This window comes from Lepidochelys kempii, chromosome 23 (genome assembly GCF_965140285.1).
Source record: "Lepidochelys kempii isolate rLepKem1 chromosome 23, rLepKem1.hap1, whole genome shotgun sequence".
Lineage (NCBI taxonomy): Eukaryota > Metazoa > Chordata > Testudines > Cheloniidae > Lepidochelys > Lepidochelys kempii.
Genome location: NC_136402.1, coordinates 18,918,958 through 18,944,565, shown reverse-complemented (window position 1 = coordinate 18,944,565; position 25,608 = coordinate 18,918,958). Strand labels below are relative to the sequence as shown.

The following is a 25,608-nucleotide window of genomic DNA, read 5'->3' as shown; positions in this document are numbered from 1 at the left end:
GGGGAGGGATAGTGGGTAGCTGTGGGGCAGGGGGCTCAGCGGGGGGCTCGGGCCGTGGGGCGCGTTCTGAGGGGAAGGGGGAGGGATAGTGGGTAGCTGTGGGGCAGGGGGCTTGGCGGGGGGCTCGGGCCGTGGGGCGCGTTCTGAGGGGAAGGGGGAGGGAAAGTGGGTAGCTGTGGGGCAGGGGGCTCGGCGAGGGGCTCGGGCCGTGGGGCGCGTTCTGAGGGGAAGGGGGAGGGATAGTGGGTAGCTGTGGGGCGGAGGGCTCGGCGGGGGGCTCGGGCCATGGGGCGCGTTCTGAGGGGAAGGGGGAGGGAAAGTGGGTAGCTGTGGGGCAGGGGGCTCGGCGGGGGGCTCGGGCCGTGGCCGTGGGGCGCGTTCTGAGGGGAAGGGGGAGGGATAGTGGGTAGCTGTGGGGCAGGGGGCTCGGCGGGGGGCTCGGGCCGTGGGGCGCGTTCTGAGGCGAAGGGGGAGGGAAAGTGGGTGGCTGTGGGGCGGGGGGCTTGGCGGGGGGCTCGGGCCGTGGGGCGCGTTCTGAGGGAAGGACGAGGGAAAGTGGGTAGCTGTGGGGCAGGGGGCTCGGGCCGTGGGGCGCGTTCTGAGGGGAAGGGGGAGGGATAGTGGGTAGCTGTGGGGCAGGGGGCTCGGCGGGGGGCTCGGGCCGTGGGGCGCGTTCTGAGGGGAAGGGGGAGGGATAGTGGGTAGCTGTGGGGCAGGGGGCTCGGCGGGGGGCTCGGGCCGTGGGGCGCGTTCTGAGGGGAAGGATGAGGGATAGTGGGTAGCTGTGGGGCAGGGGGCTCGGCGGGGGGCTCGGGCCGTGGCCGTGGGGCGCGTTCTGAGGGGAAGGGGGAGGGATAGTGGGTAGCTGTGGGGCAGGGGGCTCGGCGGGGGGCTCGGGCCGTGGGGCGCGTTCTGAGGCGAAGGGGGAGGGAAAGTGTGTGTCTGTGGGGCGGGGGGCTCGGCGAGGGGCTCAGGCCGTAGGGCACGTTCTGAGGGGAAGGACGAGGGATAGTGGGTAGCTGTGGGGCGGGGGGCTCGGTGAGGGGCTCGGGCCGTGGGGTGCGTTCTGAGGCGAAGGGGGAGGGAAAGTGGATGGCTGTGGGGCGGGGGGCTTGGCGGGGGGCTCGGGCCGTGGGGCGCGTTCTGAGGGAAGGACGAGGGAAAGTGGGTAGCTGTGGGGCAGGGGGCTCGGCGGGGCGCTCGGGCCGTGGGGCGCGTTCTGAGGGGAAGGGGGAGGGATAGTGGGTAGCTGTGGGGCAGGGGGCTCGGCGGGGGGCTCGGGCCGTGGCCGTGGGGCGCGTTCTGAGGGGAAGGACGAGGGATAGTGGGTAGCTGTGGGGCAGGGGGCTCGGCGGGGGGCTCGGGCCGTGCCCGTGGGGCGTGTTCTGAGGGAAAAGGGGAGGGAAAGTGGGTGGCTGTGGGGCGGGGGGCTCGGGCCGTGGGGCGCGTTCTGAGGCGAAGGGGGAGGGAAAGTGGGTGGCTGTGGGGCGGGGGGCTTGGCGGGGGGCTCGGGCCGTGGGGCGCGTTCTGAGGGAAGGACGAGGGAAAGTGGGTAGCTGTGGGGCAGGGGGCTCGGCGGGGGGCTCGGGCCGTGGGGCGCGTTCTGAGGGGAAGGAGGAGGGATAGTGGGTAGCTGTGGGGCAGGGGGCACGGCAGGGGGCTCGGGCCGTGGGGCGCGTTCTGAGGGGAAGGATGAGGGATAGTGGGTAGCTGTGGGGCAGGGGGCTCGGGCCGTGGGGCGCGTTCTGAGGGGAAGGGGGAGGGATAGTGGGTAGCTGTGGGGCGGAGGGCTCGGCGGGGGGCTCGGGCCGTGGGGCGTGTTCTGAGGGGAAGGGGGAGGGATAGTGGGTAGCTGTGGGGCAGGGGGCTCGGCGGGGGGCTCGGGCCGTGGGGCGCGTTCTGAGGGGAAGGGGGAGGGATAGTGGGCAGCTGTGGGGCAGGGGGCTCGGGCCATGGGGCGCGTTCTGAGGGGAAGGGGGAGGGATAGTGGGTAGCTGTGGGGCAGGGGGCTCGGCGGGGGGTTCGGTCCGTGCCCGTGGGGCGCGTTCTGAGGGAAAAGGGGAGGGAAAGTGGGTAGCTGTGGGGCAGGGGGCTCGGCGGGGAGCTTGGGCCGTGGGGCGCGTTCTGAGGGGAAGGGGGAGGGATAGTGGGTAGCTGTGGGGCGGAGGGCTCGGCGGGGGGCTCGGGCCGTGGGGCGCGTTCTGAGGGGAAGGGGGAGGGATAGTGGGTAGCTGTGGGGCAGGGGGCTCGGCGGGGGGCTCGGGCCGTGGCCGTGGGGCGCGTTCTGAGGGGAAGGGGGAGGGATAGTGGGTAGCTGTGGGGCAGGGGGCTCAGCGGGGGGCTCGGGCCGTGGGGCGCGTTCTGAGGGGAAGGGGGAGGGATAGTGGGTAGCTGTGGGGCAGGGGGCTTGGCGGGGGGCTCGGGCCGTGGGGCGCGTTCTGAGGGGAAGGGGGAGGGAAAGTGGGTAGCTGTGGGGCAGGGGGCTCGGCGAGGGGCTCGGGCCGTGGGGCGCGTTCTGAGGGGAAGGGGGAGGGATAGTGGGTAGCTGTGGGGCGGAGGGCTCGGCGGGGGGCTCGGGCCATGGGGCGCGTTCTGAGGGGAAGGGGGAGGGAAAGTGGGTAGCTGTGGGGCAGGGGGCTCGGCGGGGGGCTCGGGCCGTGGCCGTGGGGCGCGTTCTGAGGGGAAGGGGGAGGGATAGTGGGTAGCTGTGGGGCAGGGGGCTCGGCGGGGGGCTCGGGCCGTGGGGCGCGTTCTGAGGGGAAGGGGGAGGGATCGTGGGTAGCTGTGGGGCGGGGGGCTCAGCGGGGGGCTCGGGCCGTGGGGCGCGTTCTGAGGGGAAGGGGGAGGAATAGTGGGTAGCTGTGGGGCGGAGGGCTCGGCGGGGGGCTCGGGCCGTGGGGCGCGTTCTGAGGGGAAGGGGGAGGGATAGTGGGTAGCTGTGGGGCAGGGGGCTCGGCGGGGGGCTCGGGCCGTGGCCGTGGGGCGCGTTCTGAGGGGAAGGGGGAGGCATAGTGGGTAGATGTTGGGCGGAGGGCTCGGCGCGGGGCTCGGGCCGTGGGGCGCGTTCTGAGGGGAAGGGGGAGGGAAAGTGGGTAGCTGTGGGGCAGGGGGCACGGCGGGGGGCTTGGGCCGTGGCCATCGGGCACGTTCTGAGGGGAAGGGGGAGGGATAGTGGGTAGCTGTGGGGCGGGGGGCTCGGCGGGGGGCTCGGGCCGTGGGGCGCGTTCTGAGGGGAAGGGGGAGGGATAGTGGGTAGCTGTGGGGCGGGGGGCTCGGCGAGGGGCTCGGGCCGTGGGGCGCGTTCTGAGGGGAAGGGGGAGGGATAGTGGGTAGCTGTGGGGCGGAGGGCTCGGCGGGGGGCTCGGGCCGTGGGGCGCGTTCTGAGGGGAAGGGGGAGGGATAGTGGGTAGCTGTGGGGCAGGGGGCTCGGCGGGGGGCTCGGGCCTTGGGGCGCGTTCTTAGGGGAAGGGGGAAGGATAGTGGGTAGCTGTGGGGCAGGGGGCTCGGCGGGGGGCTCGGGCCGTGGCCGTGGGGCGCGTTCTGAGGGGAAGGGGGAGGGATAGTGGGTAGCTGTGGAGCGGAGGGCTCGGCGGGGGGCTCGGGCCGTGGGGCGCGTTCTGAGGGGAAGGGGGAGGGATAGTGGGTAGCTGTGGGGCGGAGGGCTCGGCGGGGGGCTCGGGCCGTGGCCGTGGGGCGCGTTCAGAGGGGAAGGGGGAGGGTTAGTGGGTAGCTGTGGGGCGGAGGGCTCGGCGGGGGGCTCGGGCCGTGGCCGTGGGGCGCGTTCAGAGGGGAAGGGGGAGGGTTAGTGGGTAGCTGTGGGGCGGAGGGCTCGGCGGGGGGCTCGGGCCGTGGCCGTGGGGCGCGTTCTGAGGGGAAGGGGGAGGGATAGTGGGTAGCTGTGGGGCGGAGGGCTCGGCGGGGGGCTCGGGCCGTGGCCGTGGGGCGCGTTCTGAGGGGAAGGGGGAGGGTTAGTGGGTAGCTGTGGGGCGGAGGGCTCGGCGGGGGGCTCGGGCCGTGGCCGTGGGGCGCGTTCTGAGGGGAAGGGGGAGGGATAGTGGGTAGCTGTGGGGCGGAGGGCTCGGCGGGGGGCTCGGGCCGTGGCCGTGGGGCGCGTTCTGAGGGGAAGGGGGAGGGATAGTGGGTAGCTGTGGGGCGGAGGGCTCGGCGGGGGGCTCGGGCCGTGGCCGTGGGGCGCGTTCTGAGGGGAAGGGGGAGGGATAGTGGGTAGCTGTGGGGCGGAGGGCTCGGCGGGGGGCTCGGGCCGTGGCCGTGGGGCTCGTTCAGAGGGGAAGGGGGAGGGTTAGTGGGTAGCTGTGGGGCGGAGGGCTCGGCGGGGGGCTCGGGCCGTGGCCGTGGGGCGCGTTCTGAGGGGAAGGGGGAGGGATAGTGGGTAGCTGTGGGGCGGAGGGCTCGGCGGGGGGCTCGGGCCGTGGCCGTGGGGCGCGTTCTGAGGGGAAGGGGGAGGGATAGTGGGTAGCTGTGGGGCGGAGGGCTCGGCGGGGGGCTCGGGCCGTGGCCGTGGGGCGCGTTCTGAGGGGAAGGGGGAGGGATAGTGGGTAGCTGTGGGGCGGAGGGCTCGGCGGGGGGCTCGGGCCGTGGCCGTGGGGCGCGTTCTGAGGGGAAGGGGGAGGGATAGTGGGTAGCTGTGGGGCGGAGGGCTCGGCGGGGGGCTCGGGCCGTGGCCGTGGGGCGCGTTCTGAGGGGAAGGGGGAGGGTTAGTGGGTAGCTGTGGGGCGGAGGGCTCGGCGGGGGGCTCGGGCCGTGGCCGTGGGGCGCGTTCTGAGGGGAAGGGGGAGGGATAGTGGGTAGCTGTGGGGCGGAGGGCTCGGCGGGGGGCTCGGGCCGTGGCCGTGGGGCGCGTTCTGAGGGGAAGGGGGAGGGAAAGTGGGTAGCTGTGGGGCGGAGGGCTCGGCGGGGGGCTCGGGCCGTGGCCGTGGGGCGCGTTCTGAGGGGAAGGGGGAGGGATAGTGGGTAGCTGTGGGGCGGAGGGCTCGGCGGGGGGCTCGGGCCGTGGCCGTGGGGCGCGTTCTGAGGGGAAGGGGGAGGGATAGTGGGTAGCTGTGGGGCGGAGGGCTCGGCGGGGGGCTCGGGCCGTGGCCGTGGGGCGCGTTCTGAGGGGAAGGGGGAGGGATAGTGGGTAGCTGTGGGGCGGAGGGCTCGGCGGGGGGCTCGGGCCGTGGCCGTGGGGCGCGTTCTGAGGGGAAGGGGGAGGGATAGTGGGTAGCTGTGGGGCGGAGGGCTCGGCGGGGGGCTCGGGCCGTGGCCGTGGGGCGCGTTCTGAGGGGAAGGGGGAGGGATAGTGGGTAGCTGTGGGGCGGAGGGCTCGGCGGGGGGCTCGGGCCGTGGCCGTGGGGCGCGTTCTGAGGGGAAGGGGGAGGGATAGTGGGTAGCTGTGGGGCGGAGGGCTCGGCGGGGGGCTCGGGCCGTGGCCGTGGGGCGCGTTCTGAGGGGAAGGGGGAGGGATAGTGGGTAGCTGTGGGGCGGAGGGCTCGGCGGGGGGCTCGGGCCGTGGCCGTGGGGCGCGTTCTGAGGGGAAGGGGGAGGGATAGTGGGTAGCTGTGGGGCGGAGGGCTCGGCGGGGGGCTCGGGCCGTGGCCGTGGGGCGCGTTCTGAGGGGAAGGGGGAGGGAAAGTGGGTGTCGTGTCGTGTCGTGTCGTGTCGGGTCGGAGTGCCCGATGAGGGCGGGGGAGGGTAAAGGTCTGCCAACATCCGGGTACTGAAACAACCGTTCGTGCGGGAGGCACGGGACGAAAAAAGCCTGAGGAAAAGGGTACGCATGCGCAGAGGAAAAGCAAGGATTGTGTTGCGCACGCGCCAGGTTTGGGCCCCAGGATACGCCTGAGCAATGGGAACGCTGGGCGGAATGAACACTAAGCGCATGTGTCTTTGAGCGTGGGGCGAAACGGAGACCATTCTGCGCACGCGTAAAAGACATCACATCCGGGTCGTACAGACGCCGCCATCTTTCGTCTGGTGTGAAGGAGAAGGGTCCAAAATGGCGGCTCCCAGGGGGCTGGCATCCGCCGCCTCCCCGCGCCGCAGGTAGACCTCCCGCCCCGCCCGCGGCGACTGGAGTCAGCGCACTGCTGCGCACAGGTATTAGTGTAAGCCCTTTAAGCGTTCGGTCGCGTAGCAACGGCAGGTGGGCCCTTCGGCCGCCATCTTGAACAGCCACCTCCGGGTAGGAGGTGGTCGCCATCTTCAAAAACGGCCACATCCACGCACTTAGGCCGCCATCTTGAAAAGCAACTAACATCCGGGTAAGTAACAGCTCGCCATCATGCTCTGGCCTTCGCGGCGGGGGTGCATCCGGGTACCTGAGGGCGGCTGCAGCCATCTTCTTTCTCTCCCGCTGAGGGAGCGACATCCTGGCATTTAATGAGGGCGACATCTTGGGTCCTTTCGCGACGGTCGCCATCCTGGTGATATGTTGTCATACTGCTCAGCAAGCCGCCATCTTGTATGCCACAAAGTGGGATGGCGTACATCCGGGCATCCATGGCTCCGCCATCTTGGAGAATGCTTACCACATCCGGGCATCGAGCGGGGCGCCCGATTGGATCTATTGTACAAATAGGACAGGTACATCCGGGCATTTAGACAGTGGCCATTTTGGATAGGTAGTCCCACTGATCCGCCTTCATCCGGGTAGTTGAGCGGGAGGCCATCTTGGTTCAGCGGCCGCTCTCTTGGATATCGTTATGCAAGCGGCAGGCTCATCCGGGCATTTCTGTTGGCGCCATTTTGAATAGCTCTGAGAAGAGTCACGTCCGGGCATTGGGGGGAGGAATCCAAGACGGCCGCTCCCAAGACAGCGTGAAATGAAAAGTGAGGCAGCTCAAAGCCCAGCTCGATCCCCGCCCCCATGAACTCCCAGCCCTGGGCTTCCCCTTTGTTCCCCTCCCAATGGGGGAGGGAACCAAAATGGCGGCCCCCATGGGAGGGCGTTGCCAAGATGGCGGCGCCCACGGCTGAGGTAGCCCGCCGTACAGCGGCTCTGGTTTTGGGGTAGGCGGCCCCGCCCTTCCCTACCCCGCCCTGCGCGGCGCGCTGACCGGGGCGAGCGCGGACCTCAAGGCAGGGCGGAGTCTTAGTATCCAAGATGGCGGCGCCCATGGGAGGCGAACGTGGGGGGAGGGGCAGAGTGAAGCTGCCTGCGCGGCTCTGCGGGGGGACTGAGGCACCCCTGGGGGATAGCACTCGGGAGGGAGCAGCTTGGAAGGGGGTTGGTTTCCCCATCCAAGATGGCCCAGCCTGGCATTTTGGGGTGGGGGAAACTGAGGCATGAAGCAGTGGTTGACACGGGGGCTCTGTGGGTTTAAGAAGTAAAGAGGCCAAGGGGTGGGGGGGAGTCTCCTTCCAACCGAGCTGGCGGTGCTCATGCCAAGTAGGGCCTGCCCTGAGGCCTCGCATTTCAGGGTGGGGGCCCTATCTGCCAGAGCGGGAGGTTTTCCATTCAGGAGCGGGAGGGGGTATTTCCCATCCAAGATGGCTGCACTTGTTTCAAGCTGAGCTCAAAGTAGGGCCTTGTGTTTTGGGGTGGGGGTCCCCATAATCCCAAAGGGGACCATCAGGGAGCGAGTGGGGGAGGGGGAGTTCAGCTGGGGGTAGATGGGCTTAAAAATAACAAAGGGTTTTTCTGTTCAAGATGGCCGCCAGCACGTCAAGCCGAGATCAGGGCATGGCCGGGGTTCTCTGCGGCCCCCCCAACATGCTATAAAACGGAACGGCCCACTGGTGTCACCACAGCTGTTCTACAGGGAAAAGCCCAGGCTGGTGTTAGGGGGCAGCAGGCCGGGCAATTCCTGGGGCCCCACACCAGAGGGGGTTCTCTGAAGCTCAGTTACAGGGGCTTGGCCTTTCTGCCCTGGGCCCCATAGAGTCTGAGGTCTGCCTGGGTTGTTCCCTCTGAAAGCTGCTCGCGGCCCTGGGCTCCCGCGTGAGAACTGCTGGGATAGATAACGGGGTGTTGACGTCTTGGGGATGTTTGTATTTTAAAACAGACAAGACGCGGGGAGGAGGGGCTTTCCTTCTACCCCAGCTGTTGACGCCCAGCGAGCCCACCCCCAGATGGCCATGGCGATGCTCATGCCCAGCCAGCCATGTTCCCTTTTAGTTTTGGGAGCTGGGCTCCCCTTTAGCGGAAGAAACTGAGGCACCCAGTGGTTCTTAACAGCTGGGAGGGGAATAAAACTACAAGGGGCTTGGGCTTTCTTCCCCATCCTGGCTGGCAGCGCCTATGCCCATGGTACAACCTTGTACTTGGGGGGATGTTGGGGTGGGGTCCCCTTAGCTGTGGGGGGGGCAGTGATAGAGTGAGGGAGGGATGTTCCTCCCGCCCATGATAGCGGCGCCCATGCGTGCCGTACAGGCTTGTATTTGTGGGGAGGGGGGTCCCCCTAGCCGTGGGGGGAGGGGCTGTCCCGCCGCCCAAGATGGCGGCCCCCAGCGAGCCCGCCCCCAAGATGGCGGCGCCCAGTGGGAGGAGTCCGTACGGCGCGCCCCGCCCCCGGCCGAGCCGGGCAGGAGGAAGGAAGAGCGGCTCCCCTCACACAGCAGGCGCAAGATGGCGGCTCCCAGGGCGGCGTGAAGGCGCCTGGCGTCCAGGAGCCGCTTCCCGCCCCCGTCCGGTGCCGTACAGCGGGGCTGGGGCTGGGCGCCACCGCGGGGCCGGAGGCCGGGAGGGGTCAGAGCGAGCGGCGCGCGCGGGGCTGGGGCCGGCCGGGGGGAGGCGGCGGCTCCTTCTCCGCGGCCGCCATTTTCCCCCGGCAGCACAAGATGGCGGCTCCCAGGGCCGGGCGCTGAGCCGGGAGGGGGAGGGGCGGCAAGTGGCCCGGGGGGGGAGGGGCGGCAAGTGGCCCGGGGCGGGGGGCAGGGAGAGGGGCGGCAAGTGGCCCGGGGGGGCGGGGGGAGGGGCGGCAAGTGCCCCGGCCCGGGGGGGCGGGGGGAGGGGCGGCAAGTGCCCCGGCCCGGGGGGGCGGGGGGAGGGGCGGCAAGTGCCCCGGAGGCTGAGCGCCCCGTTCCCCCCGGGGGCGCGGGAGGCGAGAGGCCCCCCCGCCCCCCCTGACGCCCCCGCCCCCCCGCAGGAGAGCGAGCGGGGCCATGGCGGCGGCCCCCGGCGGCCCCGCGCTGCTGCAGCCGCGCTGGAAGCGGGTCGTGGGCTGGTCGGGCCCCGTGCCCCGGCCCCGCCACGGCCACCGCGCCGTGGCCATCAAGGAGCTGATCGTCGTCTTCGGGGGCGGCAACGAGGGGATCGTCGACGAGCTGCACGTCTACAACACAGGTGGGGGCCGCGGCCCGAGCGCCCCCCCGCCGGCAGCCCCCCCCCGCTTGGCGGCAAAACCCTCCTCCGCCCAATTCAACTTTCAAATACTGCCGCGGTGGCTGCTTTAACCCTGGCCTGCCCGGGGGGGGAGGGGAGCGGGTTCTGGGCGGGGGGGAGCCTGCCCGTGGGGGGGAGGGGAGCGGGTTCTGGGCGGGGGGGGAGCCTGCCCGTGGGGGGGGAGGGGAGCGGGTTCTGGGCGGGGGGGGAGCCTGCCCGTGGGGGGGGAGGGGAGCGGGTTCTGGGCGGGGGGGAGCCTGCCCGTGGGGGGGGAGGGGAGCGGGTTCTGGGCGGGGGGGGAGCCTGCCCGTGGGGGGGGAGGGGAGCGGGTTCTGGGCGGGGGGGAGCCTGCCCGTGGGGGGGAGGGGAGCGGGTTCTGGGCGGGGGGGAGCCTGCCCGTGGGGGGGAGGGGAGCGGGTTCTGGGCGGGGGGGGGAGCCTGCCCGTGGGGGGGAGGGGAGCGGGTTCTGGGTGGGGGGGGGAGCCTGCCCGTGGGGGGGAGGAGGCGCTGCGGGGTGCCTGCCCGCGGGTGGGGGGGGGACACTGGGAGAGAGTGAGGAAAATGCCATCCTTGTACCAGCCACAGGCACCGTGTGCTCCTGGGGTGTGGGGGTTGTGGCAAGCCTAGGGTGTTCTGGGGGGGGGTGCTGGGTTGGAGGGGGAGACGCAGGGCTCTGCTGTCCGTCCATCCATCCTCCCGCGTATTTGGCATGGGGCTTTCCCAGTGGGGTGCCAGCCCCTCCCCGCACCAACTCTTCTTTGTGCTCTTTTCTTTGAGAGAACCCAGGAGTCTGGGCTCCCCTTCCCCCCACCCCCACTGTCCCACTCTTAGGGGGTTGTCTCTAGAGTCTCGTTCAGGAAGCCGCTTGCCAGGTGGCTCCTTTTCCCACAGCCCAGGTGCAGGGGAAGCAGAGGGTGGTGGGTAGGCTGTGGGGGGCAGGACTACTGAGTTCTGTTGGGAGGGAAGTGGGGTCTGATGGTTAGAGCTGCAGGGCTGGGAGCCAGGACTCCTGGGTTCTCTGCTGCAGGCTCTCTGTGTGACCATGGCTAAGTCCCTTCCCTGCTCCCTGCCTCAGTTTCCTGTCTGGGATCGAGGGGCGACAATGACCAATTTGGGCTCTCGGGGCAGGGGCTGCAGTGGCCAGTGCGACAGGGGCACCCCAATGTCAGTGTGACCCGGATGCCTAGGTTCGACCCACCCTACTCAGAGCTCTGTGTCTCCCCCTCCCCCCGAGCGTGTCCCCCATTCCCGAATGCCTGGGTTCGACCCCCGCTGCTCGGAGTTCTGTACCCCCCCAATCCCGGACGCCTGGGTTCAGGTGGCGGTATTTGTTCTGCCCCTGCTGGAGCTGCTGGCGGGGGTGGGGGAGAGGGGAACCCTGGCCGACAGGGGGCACGTGGTGCTTCCCCCGCCCCCCCACTCAGACCCTGCTTCCCCCCCAGCCACCAACCAGTGGTTCATCCCGGCCGTGCGGGGCGACATTCCCCCCGGCTGCGCCGCCTACGGCTTCGTGTGCGACGGCACCCGGCTGCTGGTCTTCGGGGGCATGGTGGAGTATGGCAAGTACAGCAGCGACCTCTACGAGCTGCAGGTAGGGCCCGGGGGCTGGGAGCCCGGACTCCTGGGTTCTCTCCCCGCTCTGGGAGGGGAGGGGTGTCGGGTGGGTCAGAGCAGGGCGGGGGGCTGGGAGCCCGGACCCCTGGGTTCTCTCCCCGCTCGGGGAGGGGAGGGGTGTCGGGTGGGTCAGAGCAGGGCGGGGGGCTGGGAGCCCGGACCCCTGGGTTCTCTCCCCGCTCTGGGAGGGGAGGGGTGTCGGGTGGGTCAGAGCAGGGCGGGGCAAGGAACCCGGACCCCTGGGTTCTCTCCCCGCTCTGGGAGGGGAGGGGTGTCGGGTGGGTCAGAGCAGGGCGGGGGGCTGGGAGCCCGGACCCCTGGGTTCTCTCCCCGCTCTGGGAGGGGAGGGGTGTCGGGTGGGTCAGAGCAGGGCGGGGCAAGGAACCCGGACCCCTGGGTTCTCTCCCCGCTCTGGGAGGGGAGGGGTGTCGGGTGGGTCAGAGCAGGGCGGGGGGCTGGGAGCCCGGACCCCTGGGTTCTCTCCCCGCTCTGGGAGGGGAGGGGTGTCGGGTGGGTCAGAGCAGGGCGGGGGGCTGGGAGCCCGGACTCCTGGGTTCTCTCCCCGCTCTGGGAGGGGAGGGGTGTCGGGTGGGTCAGAGCAGGGCGGGGGGCTGGGAGCCCGGACTCCTGGGTTCTCTCCCCAGCTCTGGGAGGGCTGTGGGGTCAGGGTGGGATGTGCAGGAGCGGGGAGGAGTGGGGTTCTGAGCAGAGCCCCCCCAGACCTTGCTTCCATGTCCGGGCTGGACTGATGGAGAAGAAGGCTGCGTTGCAATGGCACACACCCACCCACCCCCATCGCTGGGACCCCCCCCTTGCAGGCCAGCCGCTGGGAGTGGAAGAGACTCAAGGCCAAGACCCCCAAGAATGGGCCGCCCCCCTGCCCCCGCCTGGGCCACAGCTTCTCACTCGTGGGCAACAAGTGCTACCTGTTTGGGGGGCTGGCAAACGACAGCGAGGACCCCAAGAACAACATTCCCAGGTGAGTGCCAGGATGCCTGGGTTCTTTCCCGGCTCCGGGGTGGGGAAGGAGGATCGCCAGGATGCCTGGGTTCTTTCCCGGCTCCGGGGTGGGGAAGGGTTTGCCAGGATGTCTGGGTTCTCTTCTGGCTGGGGGGGAAAGGGGGGTTTGCCAGGACGCCTGGGTTCTCTCCCAGCTCGGGTTAGGCCAGGGAGGTGTCTGGTGCCCTCTCCAGCCAGGACGCCTGGGTTCTGTGCTTGGCTGTGGGGAGAAGCTGCCCTCTAGCTGTGAGATCTGGCAGTGCAGGTCACAGCTCTGTCCCGGCCCCTGTGACGAGCCCGCCCCCCCGCAGGTACCTGAATGACCTGTACATCCTGGAGCTGCGCCCCGGCTCCGGCGTGGTGGCCTGGGACATCCCCATCACGTATGGGGTTCTGCCCCCGCCCCGCGAGTCCCACACCGCCGTGGTGTACACCGAGAGGGACAATAAGAAATCCAAGCTCGTCATCTACGGGGGCATGAGCGGCTGCCGCCTCGGCGACCTCTGGACGCTGGACATCGGTACGGCTGGCAGGATGCCTGGGCTCTCTCCCGGGAGCGGGAGGGTGTACGAGGCTGGGCCGGGAATCAGGACACCGGGGTTCTCTCTGGACTCAGGGAGGGATGCGGGGGGGGCCGTTGGGTCCTCTCCTGGCTCCGTGGGCGGGGGGGTTGGACGCCAGGGGGGAGGGAGGCGCAGGCCGGGTCTCAGGGTGTCTGTTCTCATCCCCACAGAGACGCTGACGTGGAACAAGCCCAGTCTGAGCGGCGTGGCGCCCCTCCCCCGCAGCCTGCACTCCGCCACCACCATTGGCAACAAGTAAGCCCCCCCACCCCCCGAGCCCCTGCCCCCCATGGCACAGCTCTGACCCCCTCCTCCCCCCAGGATGTACGTCTTCGGGGGCTGGGTGCCCCTCGTCATGGACGACGTCAAAGTGGCCACGCACGAGAAGGAGTGGAAGTGCACCAACACGCTGGCCTGCCTCAACCTGGGTAAGGGCCCCCCCCGGCTCCCCCTCCCCCACACGCTGGCCTGCCTCAACCTGGGTAAGGGCCCCCCCCGGCTCCCCCTCCCCCACACGCTGGCCTGCCTCAACCTGGGTAAGGGCCCCCCCCGGCTCCCCCTCCCCCACACGCTGGCCTGCCTCAACCTGGGTAAGGGCCCCCCCCGGCTCCCCCTCCCCCACACGCTGGCCTGCCTCAACCTGGGTAAGGGCCCCCCCCGGCTCCCCCTCCCCCACACGCTGGCCTGCCTCAACCTGGGTAAGGGCCCCCCCCGGCTCCCCCTCCCCCACACGCTGGCCTGCCTCAACCTGGGTAAGGGCCCCCCCCCGGCTCCCCCTCCCCCACACGCTGGCCTGCCTCAACCTGGGTAAGGGCCCCCCCCGGCTCCCCCTCCCCCACACGCTGGCCTGCCTCAACCTGCCTCACCCCTGCTGGAGCCAGACCCCCTGGGCCCCAGGGTGAGCTGCCCCCCTCCCCACAGACTCCATGGCCTGGGAGCCGATCCTCATGGACACGCTGGAGGACAACATCCCGCGGGCCCGGGCAGGGCACTGCGCCGTGTCCATCAACACCCGCCTCTACATCTGGAGCGGCCGTGACGGCTACCGCAAGGCCTGGAATAACCAGGTCTGCTGCAAGGACCTGTGGTACCTGGAGACAGGTGAGTGCCGGGCCGTGGGTGGGATTCCCGGGGGCAGGGAGTCAGTTTGCAGTGCAGGGAGCTGAGAGTTGCTGAGCAGGATCCCTGGGCTGGGGTGGGGGCTGGGCAGAGAGCAGGGTTCCTGGGCATGGGGGGCCGGGGGGGCTGCAGCGTGGAAGGGTTCTGATGCGCCGGGCAGGCTCCGGATGCTGCTACTCCCCATGTTCAGCAGACGGGGGCTCCTTCGGCTGCCGGGGGGGCTCCCCCTTGGCCCATGGCGGCTGCGGGTGGGTCTGGTCGCCCCAGCCCCACGGAGCTATGAGAACTGGAAAAGGGGCATGCAGGCAGCAGTGACGGGGCTCGTCCACATGGCCAGCCCTGCGCGATGTCACCCGGGGGGAGAGCCCCCTCCGTGGGCGTGGGAGCCCCCGGCCCAAGATGTGGGGCAGTATGGGCAGGAGAAGCTGCTTATGTACTTGGTGCGGGGTGGTGAGCACCCAATGGGAGGGTGCCAGCTGGGGGATCTGGGGCTGGGCTGGGGGGGATGCCTGGCTGGGGGGTCCGGCTGGGTGGGGGCTCCAGGGCTGCCCGTGCCTGACCCCCATCTCTGCCCCCAGAGAAACCCCCGGCACCCTCGCGGGTGCAACTGGTGCGGGCCAACACCAACTCGCTGGAGGTGAGCTGGGGCTCGGTGCCCACAGCTGACACCTACCTGCTGCAGCTGCAGAAGTACGACATCCCGGCGGCCGCCTCACCTGCCCCTGCCCCGGTGCCCTCCGTGCCCGCCAACCCACCCAAGAGCCCCGCCCCAGCCGCCGCCGCCCCCGCGCCGCCCGCCAGCCAGCCCCTGGCCCAGATGGGCATCACCCTGCTGCCCCAGGCCGCCGCCCCCACGCCCACCACCACCATCCAGCTGCTGCCCTCTGTGCCTGGCACGCCCCTGCCCGTGGCCAGCCCCGCACGCACACAGGGTGAGTGGGGCCGGGCCTCAGACCCCCGTGGGGGTTTGTGGGAGGGTGGCTCAGACTCCCATGGGGGAGGGGCGGGGGTCCAGACTTCCAGGGGCCTGCACTCCCACTGGGGGCGGGGGCAGGGTCCCAGAGTCCCATTGGGGTGGGTGGCAGGGGCCCGTTGTGGGGCCGGGGTTTCCCTCCCCATCTCACATTGCCCTTGCCCTGGCAGGTGTCCCGGCCGTGCTGAAGGTGACAGGCCCCCAGGCGCCCCCGGGGCCCCCCCTGGTGACGGTGCGCTCGGCCGGCCAGGCGGGCAAGGCCCCGGTGACGGTGACCTCGCTGCCGGCTGGCGTGCGCATGGTGGTGCCCACGCAGAGCGCCCAGGGCACGGTAAGTACCCTCCGCCGGGGAGGAGCCCAGTCCCACCCGTGGGGCGCCCCTGACCGCTTCCCTCTGCCCTCAGGTGATCGGCAGCAGCCCCCAGATGAGCGGAATGGCTGCCCTGGCGGCTGCTGCGGCCGCCACACAGAAGATCCCTCCCTCCTCCGCGCCCACCGTGCTGAGCGTGCCAGCCGGTGCCACCATCGTCAAGACCGTGGCTGTCTCCCCGGGCACCGCCACGCTGCCCAGCACTGTCAAGGTGGCCTCCTCCCCCGTCATGGTAAGAGACGCCCGGCCACGCTACCCTGCCCTGGAGCCGGGGAGAGAACCCAGGCGTCCTGCTAAGGGTGCACGTCTCCCCACACCAGGTGAGTAACCCGGCCACCCGAATGCTGAAGACAGCAGCAGCCCAGGTGGGCACCTCGGTATCGTCCACGACCAACGCGGCCACGCGGCCCATCATCACAGTGCACAAGTCGGGCACGGTCACCGTGGCACAGCAGGCCCAGGTCATGACCACCGTGGTGGGTGGCGTCACCAAGACCATCACCCTGGTGAAGAGCCCCATCTCCGTGCCGGGGGGCAGCGCACTGGTAAGTGCCGGGAGGGCAAGGCCCGGGCAGCACCGCTGTGGCGTGAACCCCGGAGTCCTGGCTCCCAGGCCCCCTGCTCTAACCACTAGACCCCACTCTCCTCCCGGAGCTGGGGAGAGAACCCCGGAGTCCTGGCTCCCAGGCCCGTCCCCTCCTAGAGCTGGGGGTTATCCCATGATACCTGGCAGGCGCCAGGTCTACCAAGGGTGGGGGCACTGCTCATTCTCTCTCCTCTGGCAGATCTCTAACCTGGGCAAAGTGATGTCGGTCGTGCAGACCAAGCCAGTGCAGACCTCGGCCGTGACCGGCCAGGCCTCCAGCGGCCCCGTCACCCAGATCATCCAGGTGAGCACTTCCTCCGAGATGGGGAGGGGCAGCGCTGGGAACGGGACCCAGCCCGCTGCTCTGACCACGGGACCCCGCTCCCCTCCCAGGGCCGGGGAGAGAACCCAGGCGTCCTGGCTCCCAGTCCCCCCTGCTCTGACCACGGGACCCCGCTCCCCTCCCAGGGCCAGGGAGAGAACCCAGGTGTCCTGGCTCCCAGTCCCTTCCCTCCTTCTTAGTAGAATCCAGGAATCCTGAGTGCTCTGCTCTCTGCGAGTGCCAAGCTGCGTTAACCCTTTCTTGCCTGCCCTGTGCTCCACCAGACCAAGGGCCCCCTGCCGGCGGGCACCATCCTGAAGCTGGTGACGTCAGCGGACGGGAAGCCCACCACCATCATCACCACCACGCAGGCGGGCGGCGCCGGTCCCAAGCCCACCATCTTGGGCATCAGCAGCGTCTCGCCCAGCACAACCAAGCCGGGCACCACCACCATCATCAAAACCATCCCCATGTCGGCCATCATCACCCAGTCTGGGGCCACGGGTAACGCCCACCCGCCGGGGGGGGGGGACAGGCTGGGTGCGTGGGGGGGTTGAATTGGGAGGGGCAAAGGGCTGTCAGGGGTGGCGGGGAATGACCCAGAGACGTCCCAGGCTGGCTGCTCTGGGGGACGGGGTGGTATTTAGGCTGGGGGGCAGTGAAGGCGTGGGGGGACCTTGCTGGGGAGCGGGGCAGGGGTGGGGGGGGCTCCGTGGCCATGGGGCTGTCCCAGAGCTCTGCACTGACACCCCCCCACCCCGGGGCTCCCCACAGGTGTGACCAGCAGCCCTGGGATCAAGTCCCCCATCACCATCATCACCACCAAGGTCATGACCTCAGGCACGGGCGCCCCCGCCAAGATCATCACAGCGGTGCCCAAGCTGGGCACGGCCCACGGGCAGCAGGGCGTCACGCAGGTGAGTGGGGGGTTTGGGGGCACAGGGACGGCCAGGGGGCCAGGCACCGCCCCGGCCTCACCACCTCTCTTCTCCCCTCCCGGCAGGTGGTCCTGAAGGGTGCTCCAGGCCAGCCCGGCACCATCCTGCGCACCGTGCCCATGGGCGGCGTGCGGCTGGTCACGCCCGTCACTGTCTCCGCTGTCAAGCCCACTGTCACCACGCTGGTGGTGAAAGGAACAACGGGTAAGGGGCCGGGCGGGGGGCTGCGGGAGGGGCCAGGCTGCAGAGCTGGCTCGGGGCACTGACCGGCTCTCCCTCCCTTCAGGTGTCACCACCTTGGGCACCGTGACGGGCACCGTCTCCACCAGCCTGGCTGGCGCAGGGGGCCACAGCACCAACGCCTCGCTGGCCACTCCCATCACCACGCTGGGAACCATCGCCACCCTGTCCAGCCAGGTGATCAACCCAGCTGCCATCACCGTCTCCGCCGCGCAGACCACCATGACGGCCGCCAGTGGGCTGGGCACGCCCACCATCACCATGCAGGTAGGGCCTGCGCCGGACGCGGGGCCTTTCCCCTCCAGTGGGGCGCTGTGGGGGGGTGCCGAGCACAGTGGGGTCCGGGGAGGGGGGTGCTGAGCACAGGGGGGCAGTGGGGTCTGGGGAAGAGGGGTGCCGAGCACAGGGGGGCAGTGGGGTGCAGGGAGGGGGGGTGCCGAGCGCAGTGGGGTCCAGGGGAGGGGGGTGCAGCGGGGGTGCTGAGCACAGGGGGGCAGTGGGGTCCGGGGGAGGGGGGTGCAGCGGGGGTGCCAAGCACAGGGGGGCAGTGGGATGCGGCGTCTGTGGGGCACGGCCCCAGCCCCTCACCCAGCCCGTCTCACGGCCCCCAGCCCGTCTCGCAGCCCACGCAGGTGACGCTGATCACGACGCCCAGCGGGGTGGATGCCCAGCCAGTGCACGACCTGCCAGTCTCCATCCTGGCCTCGCCCACCACGGAGCAGCCCACAGCCACGGTGACCATCGCCGATGTGGGGCAGGGCGACCCGCAGCCTGGCACCGTCACCCTGGTGTGCTCCAACCCGCCCTGCGAGACCCACGAGACCGGCACCACCAACACTGCCACAGCCACCGTCGTGGCCAACGTGGGCGGCCTAACCCAGCCCGTGCACTTCGTGTGCGAGGGCCAGGAGGCCGGGCAGCCCAATGGTGGGTTAGTGCGCGTCTGCTCCAACCCCCCGTGCGAGACGCACGAGACGGGCACCACCAACACGGCCACCACAGCCACGTCCAGCCTGGGCGCGGGGCGAGCGTGCACCAACCCCCCGTGCGAGACACACGAGACGGGCACCACCAACACGGCCACCACGGCCACGTCCAGCCTGGGCGCCGGGCGAGCGTGCACCAACCCCCCGTGCGAGATGCACGAGACGGGCACCACCAACACGGCCACCACGGCCACGTCCAGCCTGGGCGCCGGGCGAGCGTACACCAACCCCCCGTGCGAGACGCACGAGACGGGCACCACCAACACGGCCACGTCCAGCCCGGGCGCCGGGCGAGCGTGCACCAACCCCCCGTGCGAGACACACGAGATGGGCACAACCAACACGGCCCCCACGGCCCGGTCGCTCATGGGGCGGGAGCAGCCGGATGGTGGCCTGGTAGCCCCACCCAACCCGCCGTGCCAAACACAGCACACCAGTGCCACTCGCACCACAATGTCGGCCAAAGCTGGCGTGCCTACAGAGCAGCCGTGCAGTGCCAGAATGGCAAATCCCCCCCCGGCGGTGCCTGGCACCAACGCACAATCCCCGGCGCCGGCTGGCCGGCCCTGTGAGGCTCACCAGACCCACACCACCAACACCGCCACCACAGCCCGGTCGCTCATGGGCCGGGGCCAGCCAGACGGTGGGCCGGGGCCAGCCAAGAGCCCCCCGTGCCAAACCCAACAGACTTGTGCCACTCACACAACAATGTCAGCCAAAGCAGACGTGCCCACGGAACAGCCGTGCGGCGTGAGGATGGTTGCGCCGGACGTGGAGGCTGGGCAGCGATCACACGTCAATGACCCTTGTGAGACGGGCACCACCTCCACGGCCACGTCAAGCGTGGGCACCCGGCAAGTGTGCACCAACCCCCCGTGCGAGACGCACGAGAGCGGCACCACCACCACGGCCACAGCCAGCGTGGGCGCTGGGCGAGCGTGCACCAACCCCCCGTGCGAGACGCACGAGACCAGCACCACAAACACGGCCACATGCACCATGGGCGTTGGACGAGTGTGCACCAACCCCCCGTGTGAGACGCACGAGACGAGCACCACCAACACGGCCACAGCCAGCATGGGCGCTGGGCGAGTGTACACCAACCCCCTGTGCGAGATGCACGAGACCGGCACCACAAACACGGCCACATCCAGCATGGGTGCTGGGCAAGTGTGCACCAACCCCCCGTGCGAGACGCACGAGACGGGCACCACCAACACGGCCACCACGGCCACATCCAGCATGGGCGCTGGGCAAGTGTGCACCAACCCCCCATGTGAGACGCACGAGACGGGCACCACCAACACGGCCACCACGGCCACGTCCAGCCTGGGCGCCGGGCAAGCATGCAGCAACCCCCCGTGCGAGACGCACGAGACGGGCACCACCAACACGGCCACATGCACCATGGGCGTTGGACGAGTGTGCACCAACCCCCCGTGCGAGACGCACGAGACGGGCACCACCAACACGGCCACCACAGCCACTGTGGGGGCTGGACGAGTGTGCACCAACCCCCCGTGCGAGATGCACGAGACGGGCACCACCAACACGGCCACCACGGCCACGTCCAGCCTGGGCGCCGGGCGAGCGTGCACCAACCCCCCGTGCGAGACGCACGAGACGGGCACCACCAACACGGCCACCACGGCCACATGTAACGTGGGGACGGGCCAGGCTGGGGGGGCCCAGCACACCCCTGGCAGCGCGCCCTCCGAGACGCAGCAGAACACAGCCACCAGCACCACCATGGCAGCCAGCATGGGGGGAGCTGGCACCGAGCCCCCCTCCCCTGCCCCCCAGGAGCCGGGGGGAGCAGGGCCCAGCCAGCCCCAGTTGCTTCCCACAAACCCGGTCCCACGCGTCTGCTCCAACCCCCCCTGCGAGACACACGAGACGGGCACAACCCACACGGCCACCACTGTGACCTCCAGCATGGGCACCAACCACGGTGAGCATGAGGGGTGGGACCTGGTGGCTTGGGGGGCAGGGCGTGGGGCCGGTCTCCTGTAGGGGCTCTGGGTGGGATCAGAGACTGGGGCATGGGGCCTGTCCCTGCTAGGGGTCACTGGCTCTTATCCAGCCCCATGGATGGGAATGGGGCAGGGGGCCTGTCCCCGCTGGGGGTCAGTGGCTCTGATCAGGGCTGGGAATGGGGCAGGGAGCCTATCCCTGCAGAAGGTGGGCACTGGCTGGCTCTGGGACGTGGGGGGGGCTGGGAATGGGACAGGGGGCCTGTCCCTGTGGGAGGGGGGCACTGGCTGGCTCTGGGACAGGGGGCTGGGATGGGGGGAGCGTGGGGCTCCTGGACTCTGATCTCTGCCCCCTTTCAGACCAGCCGCCGGGCGCCAACGGGCAGGGGCAGCCCGAGGGGGCGCAAGGTGAGGCCCCCGCCAGCCCCAGCAGCGTCTCCGCCGCGCAGACCCGCGCCGTGACCACCGTGACGCAGTCCACGCCCGCGCCGGGCCCCGCTGTGCCGGTGAGAGCCAGGAGCCCCGGGCAGCTGCGGGGGGCTGGGAGCCAGGGCACCCCAGTTCTCTCCTCAGCTCTGGGGGGGCGTTTGGTCTGGTGGGTAGAGTTGGGGGGCTCTGGAAGCCGGCACTCAGAAGTGTGCGGGTGGGGTGGGGCGGGGCAGGTGGCTCGGGGCCCACGCTGGGACCCCCAAGTGCTGCATTAACCCCTCCCCCCTTTGCAGAGCATCTCGTCACTGGCAGAGACCCCCGCGGAGGAGCCGCCGGCGCCCCCCTGTCCGGAGCCAGCGCAGCCCCAGCTCCCCGAGCCGCCACAGCCAGAGCCGCCGGCCGAGCCCCCGGCCCCGCCGCAGCCCCCCGCTCAGGGCCCCCCGGAGCCTCCCCGGGCCCCGCCGGCGCCCCCTGCCGGCCCCCCGGCGCCCGCCCCGGACGGGGAGCCGCTGGCCCTGCCCCAGGAGCTGCTGGCCGAGGGTCAGGCGGGCGCCACCCTGCTGGTGACGGGGCTGACGCCCGAGGAGCTGGCGGTGACGGCTGCTGCCGAGGCCGCGGCCCAGGCCGCAGCCACCGAGGAGGCCCAGGCCCTGGCCATCCAGGCCGTGCTGCAGGCGGCCCAACAAGCCGTGCTGGGTGAGTGCCCGCCGGGACCCCCAACCCCTCACCAGCCCCGCAGGCCCTGGCCATCCCGCGCCCTCCGGGACCCCCGCGCTGGCCCCCTGCCCCCTGCGTGAGTGTCCCTGCAGCCCCCACTGGCTCCTCCTTATCCCCCTCCCCTGCTGGACCCCGCTGCCCCTCCCCGGGCTGCCCACAGGGGCCCCCCCGACCCTCCAGCTGAGCTGTGTGCCTTGCAGGTGCGGGGGAGCCCATGGAGACGGGCGAGGCGGGCACGGGGCCGGCGGAGCTGGGGGGCGAGGGCCCCGAGGGGCAGCCCACGGCCATCCCCATCGTGTTGACGCCGCAGGAGCTGGCCGCCCTGGTGCAGCAGCAGCAGCAGCTGCAGGAGGCCCAGGCGGTGGCTGCGGCTCAGCAGCCCCACGGCGCCCCCCTGCCCACTGAGGCCCTGGCGCCCGCCGACAGCCTCAACGACCCGGCCGCCGAGAGCAACGGGCTGAGCGAGCTGGCCAGCGCTGTCAGCAGCACCGTTGCCCTCCTGCCCGCCGCGCCCAGCGAGGGTGAGTGCACCGGGCCACAGGGGGCCCGGGATCCCTCCTGGCCAGGGGGGCGTACAGAGGGGCTGGATGCTGGGGAGGGGGGTGCAGGGCGCCTGGGATGTCTCCCGGGGGTGCGGGGGGGGCTGGGCGCAGGACGCTGGGGGTGGCTGGGGGGGTGGGCGTAGGGCGCCTGGGATGTCTCCCGGGGGTGCGGGGGGGGCTGGGCGCAGGACGCTGGGGGTGGCTGGGGGGTGGGCGTAGGGCGCCTGGGATGTCTCCTGGGGGGCAGGGTGCTGGGGGCGGCTGGATGCTGGGGGGTGAGCGTAGGGCGCCCGGGATGTCTCCCAGACTGGGGGGCGCCCGGGTTCTCTCCCAGCTTAGGGGCTGGGCGCAGGACACTGGGGGGGGCGTACGGAGGGGCTGGATGCTGCGGGGGGTGTAGGACACCTGGGTTCTCTCCCAGCAGGGGGGCTGGATGCACTCAGTGCCCCTCCTGCCATTCCTCCAGGCCTGGCTCCGTCCAACACGTTCGTAGCCCCACAGCCCGTGGTGGGGCCCAGCCCAGCCAAGCTGCAGGCGGCTGCCACCCTGGCCGAGGTGGCCAATGGCATTGAGCCTGCCCCCATGGTGAGTGCAGGGGCTGTGCCAAGGGGTGGGGACTTGGGGGGCTGAGCCATGGAGGGGGGAGCTGGGAGGATGAGCACATGGTGGTCTGAGCCATGGGGCAGGGAGCTGGGGGGCTGAGCTATGTGGGGGGAGCTGGGAGGATGAGCACATGGTGGTCTGAGCCATGGGGCAGGGAGCTGGGGGGCTGAGCTATGTGGGGGGAGCTGGGAGGATGAGCACATTAGGGGCTGCGCCATGGGGCAGGCAGCTGGGGGAGCTGCGAGGACGAGCACGTGGGGGTCTGAGCCCAGGGGCTGGGGCTGATCCCTCTCTCCGCCCAGAAGCCGGATCCCTCGGTGCAGCCCCAGAAGCTGTTGGTGAAGAAGGAAAACCAGTGGTTCGACGTGGGTGTCATCAAGGGCACCAACATGATGGTGACCCATTACTTCCTGCCCCTCAATGACGCGCCCCCTAGCGACGTGAGTGTCCCCCCCGCCTGCCCCCCAGTGACAGTGTCCCCTCTGCCTGCCTCCAGCACCGTGAGTGTCCCCCTGTCAAAGTGTGGGGGAGTCAGGGCCCTGCACCCCCACCTCCTGCATTCCCCCGGGACGCTCAGCCAGTCAGGAACACAGGCCCCAACAGAGCTTGTGGGTCCAGGAAACAGGACCCCTCTTGGGGGTGGGCCTCCCCCCATCTCCCCAGCCAGCCCCAAACAGAGACTCCCCCCCCGGCCCCTCTCTCCCGGGCCAGGAGGCCACCAGATCTCTTTGTTCTCCAGCCCGGGCCCAGGAGACGGGGTGTCAGCCATTCTCCGTGCAGACCCCATCACCCCGGCCCCCTAGAGCTCTGTGACCATCACCCCCCTGATCCCCCCACCTGGATCCTTAAGAAAGGCCTAGGGGAAACTGAGGCACCCACCCAGTATTCAGAGAAGACCTGAAGGCCATTCCCACTTCATCACACACCCCGGCCTGCCCCCCAGCCAGCAACATGCCCCCCAGCAACATGTGTCCCCTTGTCCACGGCCTGCCCCCCCAGCGAGACACCTACACACCCCCGGGAGTGTCCCTGTGGCCCACGGCCTGACCTGATGCCATCCCTGCCCCCTGCCACTCTGAGTGTCCGTGTGCCTCTGGCACCCCCCCCCCGCCATCACCTACACCCCAGCCCAGCTGCTCGCTGCCGTGACGTGTCTCTTGCTGCCACCACCATGGTAGCCACGGCCCCAGATGCCCCCCGGCCCCACTGACTCTGGGCTCGTCCCCCAGGACGACTCAGGCACCGTCCCCGACTACACGCAGCTGAAGAAGCAGGAGCTGCAGCCGGGCACGGCCTACAAGTTCCGGGTGGCCGGGCTGAATGCCTGTGGGCGCGGCCCCTTCTCCGACATCTCCGCCTTCAAGACCTGCCTGCCCGGCTTCCCGGGTGCGCCCTGCGCCATCAAGATCAGCAAGGTGGGTGCCCTGCCCCCCTCGCCCCTGGCCGTGCCCCCCGGGCCTGGCCCGGCCGGCCGCTGGCCTGCCCCCCTCGTCTGCCTGCCGGCCGCCGGCCTACTCCCTCACCCCGGGGTGCCCTCTCCCGCAGAGCCCTGACGGGGCCCACCTGACGTGGGAGCCACCCTCGGTGACCTCGGGGAAGATCGTGGAGTACTCGGTGTACCTGGCCATCCAGAGCGCCCAGGCGGGCGAGCCCAAGGGCACGGCACCAGCCCAACTGGCTTTCATGCGGGTCTACTGCGGGCCCAGTCCATCGTGCCTCGTGCAGTCGGGCAGCCTGGCCAACGCCCACATCGACTACACCACCAAGCCGGCCATCATCTTCCGTATCGCCGCCCGTAACGAGAAGGGCTACGGGCCCGCCACCCAGGTCCGGTGGCTGCAAGGTGAGCTGGGCCAGGGGCTGGGGGGGGTGGGCCAGGGGCCTGGGCCTCTGAGGGGGCAGAGCCAGGGCCGTGGGATGCCGGGGTTCCATTCTCAGCTGGCAGAGTGGGGAGGGGCTGAGAGCCAGGACACCTGGGTTCTCTCTCAGGGGAGTGGGGCTGGCGATGCTCCCCGAGTCTCTAACCCCCTTCTCCGGTGCTGCAGAGTCCAGTAAGGACGGCTCCATGGCCAAACCGGCCAGCAAGCGGCCGCTCTCCTCTCCCGACATGTGAGTGCCAGGGTGGGGGCTGGCGGGGCAGGGGGTGAGAAAGTGGGTGGTGCTGGGTGGGGGAGCACTGGGGCCTGGGAACCTTCTGACCCTGCTGGGGCCCAGGGGCATGGGGGGGTTCTCCACGGGGTGGCCGGGGACACACCGGGTGCTGTACTGGTCCCGGCGGGCGGGGGGCTTCTCCACGGGGGGGGGGCACGGGGGGCTGTACTGGTCCTGGGGGGCTGGAGGGGCTAGTTCCCATGGCACCACGGTCAGCTCTCACCCCCCCCCGTTCCCCTCCCCCCCAGGAAATCTGCTCCAAAGAAGCCGAAGGCCGACGGGCAGTGAAGGAGGCCCCCCGCCTCAGCACCGGCTCCCCACGCCCCCACTCGCCAAGGAAAGCGCATTTCACTGGGGCCGGACTGTGGGCCCGGGGGGTCACTGAACCGTGCTCCTCCCCCGGACCCTTGGCTGCAGGGGGGGCCGGGGTGCCCTGGACTCTGATTTGCCTGGGGGGGGGGCATTGGGTTTTTTACATGTTGCAGTTGCTGGAATGAAGTTCTTTTGTCCTCCCCACTGTTGTGCGGGACGAGGGCTGCAGATTTGGGGGTGCTCCCCTCCAGCTCTCACCTCTGTACAGACCCCCCCCAGTTCCCTTGTAGTGTCTGAGTTGTAGAGGAGGGGGGGGGCTGTAGCTGTTGTGAATAGCAGGGTCCCTCTACAGGTGTTTGAGGGGGGGCCCTAGCTTGACCCCCCCACCCCGAATCAGAGCCGCTGTCTCCTCCCCCGGGGCAGGGGGGCTCCTGCCTCCCCTTGGGAAACACTTTTTTTGTATAAACCATTTTTTTAGGAAAAAAAGAAAAACCGAAAAAAAACCCCACGGGGGGGAGGGGCTCGTGGCCCCCCAGAAGATAGGGCCCCCCCCGGTGGGGGGGGGGGCCGGTACAGGTTTAAATGCCCTCTGAGCAATTAGTCGGGTCATTTAGGGGGGAGCCCCTGCGTCTCCCCCTTGTGCCCTCCTGGTCGACATTCCATGGGGGTGCCCCCCAAGTTCGAGGGGCGGAGCCGGGGGGCTCCAGGCCCGGCCCCCGGGCAGCCCCCCTCGTTGTATGATAGTGTATTTCGCTGTGCCCCCCGCCCCCGTGCTGTGTCTGTCGGGTTGTGCGATTTTCGACCATTAAAGACATTTTTGAAGTAAAGGGAAGCCTGGCGTGTTTCGTG

General features: G+C 70.5%; 1 protein-coding gene across 11 annotated transcripts; it reads left to right on the top strand.

Moving 5' to 3' along the window:
• The first annotated feature begins 5,960 nt into the window (after window positions 1-5,960).
• Window positions 5,961-25,586, top strand: HCFC1 (host cell factor C1). Of its 11 annotated transcripts, none has more exons than XM_078850056.1 (27): window positions 5,961-6,096; window positions 9,087-9,283; window positions 10,765-10,913; window positions 11,755-11,915; window positions 12,247-12,455; window positions 12,669-12,753; window positions 12,820-12,926; window positions 13,420-13,599; window positions 14,196-14,549; window positions 14,761-14,921; window positions 14,995-15,192; window positions 15,281-15,505; window positions 15,746-15,850; window positions 16,153-16,372; window positions 16,643-16,785; window positions 16,872-17,010; window positions 17,093-17,313; window positions 17,658-19,983; window positions 20,366-20,511; window positions 20,728-21,130; window positions 21,352-21,672; window positions 22,115-22,278; window positions 22,599-22,736; window positions 23,526-23,711; window positions 23,842-24,139; window positions 24,342-24,405; window positions 24,696-25,586. In XM_078850056.1, exons 2-27 carry the CDS (start codon window positions 9,103-9,105, stop codon window positions 24,733-24,735), a joined length of 6,924 nt encoding a protein of 2,307 aa, XP_078706182.1. In that variant the 5' UTR covers window positions 5,961-6,096; window positions 9,087-9,102; the 3' UTR covers window positions 24,736-25,586. The 11 variants fall into 11 exon arrangements, with proteins under 11 accessions (XP_078706182.1, XP_078706183.1, XP_078706181.1 ...); XM_078850057.1 differs by lacking the exon at window positions 5,961-6,096 and adding an exon at window positions 6,114-6,260; XM_078850055.1 differs by lacking the exon at window positions 5,961-6,096 and adding an exon at window positions 6,598-6,828.
• The last annotated feature ends 22 nt before the right edge of the window (window positions 25,587-25,608 follow it).